Below are 5,823 nucleotides of genomic sequence, written 5' to 3'. Positions count from 1 at the left end.
AGATGCTTACTCCCCACTGCCTTTAACCTTCCCATCTGTCTAAAATAATTGCAACACGTACCAGTTGTTGAAGGCCATGGCTGCAGCACAAGCTTATCTGACAAAAAAAATCGAATTCAGCAGCAAGAAAGAGGCACTAAGTATACCAGAGTTGAGAAGGCATGTTCCTTGTCTGAGAGGCAGCTGTGGAAATGTTGTGTAATTTGGTGATAAACTTTGTTAAATTTCTCCACTAATTTTCATTCTTTACCCGTTTTTGCAGATGTTCTTCCAGAAGTTAGATTTCTCTTTAGCTGCATGCAGAGAATAAGGTTGCTGAATAAAATTTTTGACAGCTTTCTAATATGAGTTGTCTTCAAACGCTGATAAAGATTGAATTTGAGTCAAAGAGAAACCCAATTGTTCATCTTGCCTGTACTGCAACTAGGTTAAACACCGTAATTTATACTGCCAAAAACATTAAAAATTGAACTGATGTGCCTGTATTTTTCAGTATTTGTCACTTCTGATGTTTAACCTGATGCTGTATCAGTGTTGGTCATAATACTAAAGCAGTAATCAGCTACTCCATCCAAAGAAATTAAGCTCCCTTATTTTATGTCTTCTTTTTACAACTTGTGTAGAGACAGAGAGGCAAGGTGACTTCCTCCCTGGAGACATCTCTGTTTTTCTTACCCTGCTAGAGACAGTAGCAGATAGCATGGTCTTTAGACGACACTTCAGCCATCTGAAAGTTAAATTAGATGAAGTGAGTATCACTTTGAGCATGGACATTTGCACTGGAGACAAATGATTCTGCTGCAGAAAGAATAAGAAAGAAATGAGAGAGTCTGGGCAGAAAACACATATGGTTCTGATCAGTATGTTTTTATTGTAATTTGCATTCCATGTTAGTACATAGAGATAAAAAGATACTGCAGACAACAAAACAGGTGCATGTTGTTTCCAGTCTTTTCACAAATTAAAATACAGTCTTACTTTTAGGGGATAGGAGACCTGAATCTGGCTTACCAGTGTTTCAAGCTAACGTTAGTCAACAATAATGACTATGCAGAAGCTTACAACAACTTGGCTGTGCTGGAAATGCGAAAAGGTCACATTGAGCAGGTCAGTGGAGAATGTTAGCCTAAGCAAAATGGTTCATTTGGCCCTTTTGTGTTTAACAAACATGTCATTTTTCTGAGGTAAGGGCATCATAATGAATGTCTAACGTACTGTTACAGGCAGCAAACATGGATAACACGTTACGTTGTGCCATCTCCCATTAGACTGCTCATTCTTAGGCATATCCAAGTGGTTCATGAAAGACAAGGAAGGTTTACAGTGGCTTTGCAGTTGTTGAGATGTTTTTTAAATTGATTCCCAAAGCAAAACCCATCACTCTGTAATCATCACTTAAATTACAGCCTTGACTGTATATTCAGTTTATAAATGTAGATAATTTACTTTTATTGGGTGGCAGAAGACAGCAATCAGATCAGCTCTTAAAAGATTGTTTTTCAGCAAGGAGATTGCTTTAGAATTTTGTCCCAAAGCAGCAAGCTTGTGATAAATACTTTTGCATCAGTAACATTGGTGGTTCATCTTACCTGATGTGAATATATCAAGTTGTATTGTGCTTAGATGTATAATTGACATGCACAGTGGATTAAATGTACTCGGTTTTTATACATATGCAGGGAAAACTGATGTGTGTTTGTTGGGCAGTTTGAACTACTGTGGGCCTGTTCTAAACCTCCTGGGAGCAAACTAATTTGATGGATTCATATATACATCACAGAGCTACAATAAATGATGACTTGTAAATACCTTTTTTAAGAGCAAACTCTAAAGATAACTTTATTCAGATAGCCTAGAAATTACCATGGAAACACTGACATGAACCCAGCACTGGATGTTTCCAGTGGCAAAAAACCTCTGGGTTTAGTTTCAGTTTCATAATCAGTAAATTTGGAGACATTTAATTCCCCAGTGGAGCTTACCTCCAGTTGTGGAAGTTGAGATTGCTAATAACTAGCACTGCAGAGCCTTTCCATTAGAATCACTTCCTGTCTACTTTAGTTTTTAGCTTAACATTTTCAATTTTCTTCTTGTATCACGTGTATAATTAAAAATCAGGATCATCTTGGCAATAAAATTATGCACAGGAGAATAAAAAAGTGAAGATATTTTGCTTATCTTGGATTTTGTTTCACAGTGTTATTTCATAAGTACTGTTGCAGGTACTCAGATTTGTCAGATTTAGTTTTAATAGGTTCTTAACTCTGCCTTCCCAAACAGTCTACAGATATTATGTTTCTAAAAGTTTTGATTTCTTCCCTCCTAAGTTCTCCATTTTTCAGTAAGAGTATTCATAAGTTGACCTTAATTTTGTATTGGACTTGCAGCATAAAAATATACACCCTGATAGTTAATTTTTTAGCTTTTTTTTGCCATTATTTTGTTAGTCAGGAAAAAAAGCTAATTTTATTAACATTTTTGAGTGTGAAAGCTGTCATTGTTACGATTAGATTTATATTTTCAGGGATGCTTAAGACAGTGCTGTCAGAGACAACAGATAAATACAGTGTGGTGTTCTTTAAATACATTTTTTAACTTAATATACTTAATATGTTCTCTTCAGTGTTTAGAATTGCATTGCTTAATTTAATTGCTTATGTCCCAAGGTGTTTTCTTCTGACTCAACCAAGAATCTCTGTTCATTTTGGTGCTGTTCAACTGTATTATGCCTAAACTATTGGTGTAACTCATACATTGTTGAAAATGGCTTTCTTAGTAAAGAAAACATAGGATGATTTATTGTAAGAATTATGAATATTGCATTAGATTCTTATTACCCTTCCCTTCCTCCCTCACAGATCTCAGTATATTATTTTCTTCTTTCTCCACATAGGCAAGAGCTTTGCTGCAGACTGCTTCATCCTTGTCACCTCATATGTATGAGCCCCATTTCAACTTTGCCATACTCTCTGAGAAGGTAATGCACTATCCTGTTCTTGCAGTCTAAAAACTGAGCCTTAGTGAGGCAGGTGGGGTTTTATTGTTATTGCTGAGAACTCCAAATAGGTAAGACAAAAGAATACAGAGTGCATAAACTCTTAAGAAAAACTCAGGTTACATATTCATTTTAATACCCAAAAGTGTGTCAAAGTAGTCATTGCAGTATTTGCTTTTGAGAATAAATGAGGCTAACTAGCTGTGAAGTAACTTTGTAATTGTCCAGATGCCTGGAAGATGAACAATTTGTTAACAGTTCCACAGTCTTTACAGTTACTGGCTTTTTCAGAATGTAAAGAGAAATAGTGTCATATGATTTATCAGTAATTATAGAAAGAATATACTTTATTCATCCCATAGTCTTACCTCAAAAGGAAAGTCTGTTCTTCAGCCTTGCAACCTTTGAATGTTTTGTGTTAATAATGTATTTCATAGAGTGTTTCAGACACTGTTAATTCAAAGTGTCCAACCTTCCTGTTAATAAGGAGAAACTTGTACAAGTCCTTACATTTTTCACAAGACAAAACCTGCTCCTTTGCTTGTGCCTACACCTTCAAGATTCTGTTATGATTCTGTGTTGTGTGGGCAGCTCAACTCCTACAGATACTAAAGTACACGCGTCAAGAGGAGAACAACCCATTAATTTGTAAGCATATCCTCTCCATTGTGAAACATAAGAGGGGTTTGAATAATTGCATTTTGTACTTACTGATTAAGGAGTAAATCCTAGTCTGCAAATGTCTTGTTACGTAGCTTTTGCACAAGGAACCCACATAGGCTGTGGGAGAAGACAGACAGCCACATCAGCAGGTGTTGATGCAGTGGCATAATGCAATCCTCAGATTTGGTGTAGGCCATGGTTTATAAAGCATAACTTCCCTGGCCAGGACCCTGGTTTCTTCCCCTTTGGAGAATTCTTGCTGTCCTGAAGCTCTGTGTTGACTGATGCACAGGCAGCAGAGGCCTCCTCCTGACACTATCCATAGCTCCTTCCTTTCCATCCAGGAGTTATCACTTTTACTAGATGCATTCCCAAACATTTGGTTGGTTTTTTTTTTGCTGAACCCACTTTCTGAGAGGCTTTCCTTTTCCTCCTTCCAAAACAAAAGTAAATGGCTATTTAGGAAAAATAAACCCTAATAATAGGGAGCAATTTCTTCTAAAAGCAGCAGGGAAGCAACATCAGTTCTCCAACACTGTTGTGCACTGAGGACACAGGAAATCACATTAAGTTGCAGTTTTTACAGAGGACTGATGGTTTGTGTTTTGCTTGTATGTACAACAGCACTTCTATGGAGTTTAAAAGCAAATCTATTTTTTATTCCTCCATACTTCAAGTACTGAGCATGGTGTACCTTGTGCATTCTCCAAGAAGTCAGGTAAAATAGGATATGTAAAGTTGCTGTCTTGAAGCATCCTTCTCATTAAAATCACATTTCTGTCTTTTTCTTCCCATCCCTTGATGTAAGTGAGACATAATCCTGAGTTCAAAACTCTCCACTGTTTTATTCGTTCATTCTTAGGGCCAGCTACATTTAAACATTGGTGAGCATCATAAATGTACTGCACAGAATGCACAGAATACATTATGCAAACGCTGCAGTGCTTGGGTTTTCAAAATGAGTTTGTGTGTGTCTTACAGGTTGGAGATCTTCAGAGGAGTTACATGGCTGCTCAGAAGTCAGAAGAAGCATTTCCAGGCCATGTTGATACACAACAGCTCATCAAACAGTTAAAAGAGCACTTTGCTATGCTCTGATGAGCATATTTTTTATTATGTAAGAACAGTTAGCCAGAGCAAATGTCCCATACAGCATTTTGAAAACACTAGCTCAGAGTAGATGAACTATACTTAATGCATTCCTGTGGCAAAGCTTGTGTTACTTTGAGTAGCTGAGGTTTGAGTCTCAATTTCTTGTCATCTTAAAACGTAACTTATTAAAATGCAGCTAGAACATGTGTTGCAACTATGTACACAAGGGATTACAGAAATTACATTATTTTTCTGACTTTTATGCAGAGAAAAATGGTTTTAAACATTCCTATGTGACAATCTCTCAAGTAACAGAGTAAGAATACTCCCTAACTGGTCTTCAGACTTGGCTTTTTTGATAGTATACTTTCTTACAGAATGTTAAGTTTTAAAATACCTAAAAAGATTTTAAAGCACATATGTAAAGCAGAAGTTCTTATATTTCTTCTTGTACTGTATGCATTAAATAAATATGGTTTGCCCCATTTGTTTATTTAAGTTAAATTACATCCTTATTGCCATGAAAATCAGGGTTGGTAATATAACAAATTTTGAAAGACTCCACAGAATTGGTACAAAATGGCATAAATATATGTGTTCTTCTCTGCCCAGGAGAGAATTTATTCTGGATCTCAGTGAGGGAGAAGGGTATTTCCATGCCTGCAGAGTGAAGAACTAGTAGTTGAGAACAAGGCATTGATGGGGTGATTACATGTGCTACAACATAAGCACTTTTGCTTAATAAATATCTGGATCATCCTAACTACAAGAATGCTACTAATAGCAACAACTGAAGACTTTCTGTCATAATTTGTGTTTTAACTAGAAAGAATATATTTGCATGAATTCCCAACTTGACCTTTTTAAAAGACCTTTAAGAAACGTGGGATGTTAAGGCAATCTGAAATGGGACATCCTGAAACAGGCCTTCAAAATCTTTTCATGCTTCTCTGATATATTAAGAAAGTGTCTTGGCTTAAGGAGCAACCCTAAACATGCTTATGAATGTTATGTCTTTGTTTTTGCTATTTGTTACTTCTCCACTCTTATTTTTGCATGGCTGTTGTATCTGG

The 5,823-nt window shown here is 36.4% G+C and overlaps 1 protein-coding gene across 1 annotated transcript in view; it reads left to right on the top strand.

Annotated features, from left to right (window-relative positions):
- The window catches only part of TTC8 (tetratricopeptide repeat domain 8), a gene marked incomplete at its 5' end in the record, with an annotated part of 29,216 nt that extends 24,385 nt beyond the window's left edge, over positions 1-4,831 (top strand). The window contains 3 exons of the mRNA XM_009075320.1: positions 985-1,107; positions 2,894-2,977; positions 4,640-4,831. Coding sequence (XP_009073568.1) covers positions 985-1,107; positions 2,894-2,977; positions 4,640-4,756 — 324 coding nt within the window. The remainder of the gene's footprint in view (positions 1-984; positions 1,108-2,893; positions 2,978-4,639) is intronic.
- Positions 4,832-5,823: the final 992 nt, after the last annotated feature.

The sequence above is a fragment of the Acanthisitta chloris genome, unplaced genomic scaffold (assembly GCF_000695815.1).
Source record: "Acanthisitta chloris isolate BGI_N310 unplaced genomic scaffold, ASM69581v1 scaffold14415, whole genome shotgun sequence".
Classification (NCBI taxonomy): domain Eukaryota; kingdom Metazoa; phylum Chordata; class Aves; order Passeriformes; family Acanthisittidae; genus Acanthisitta; species Acanthisitta chloris.
This window is presented reverse-complemented; position numbering and strand designations above follow the sequence as displayed.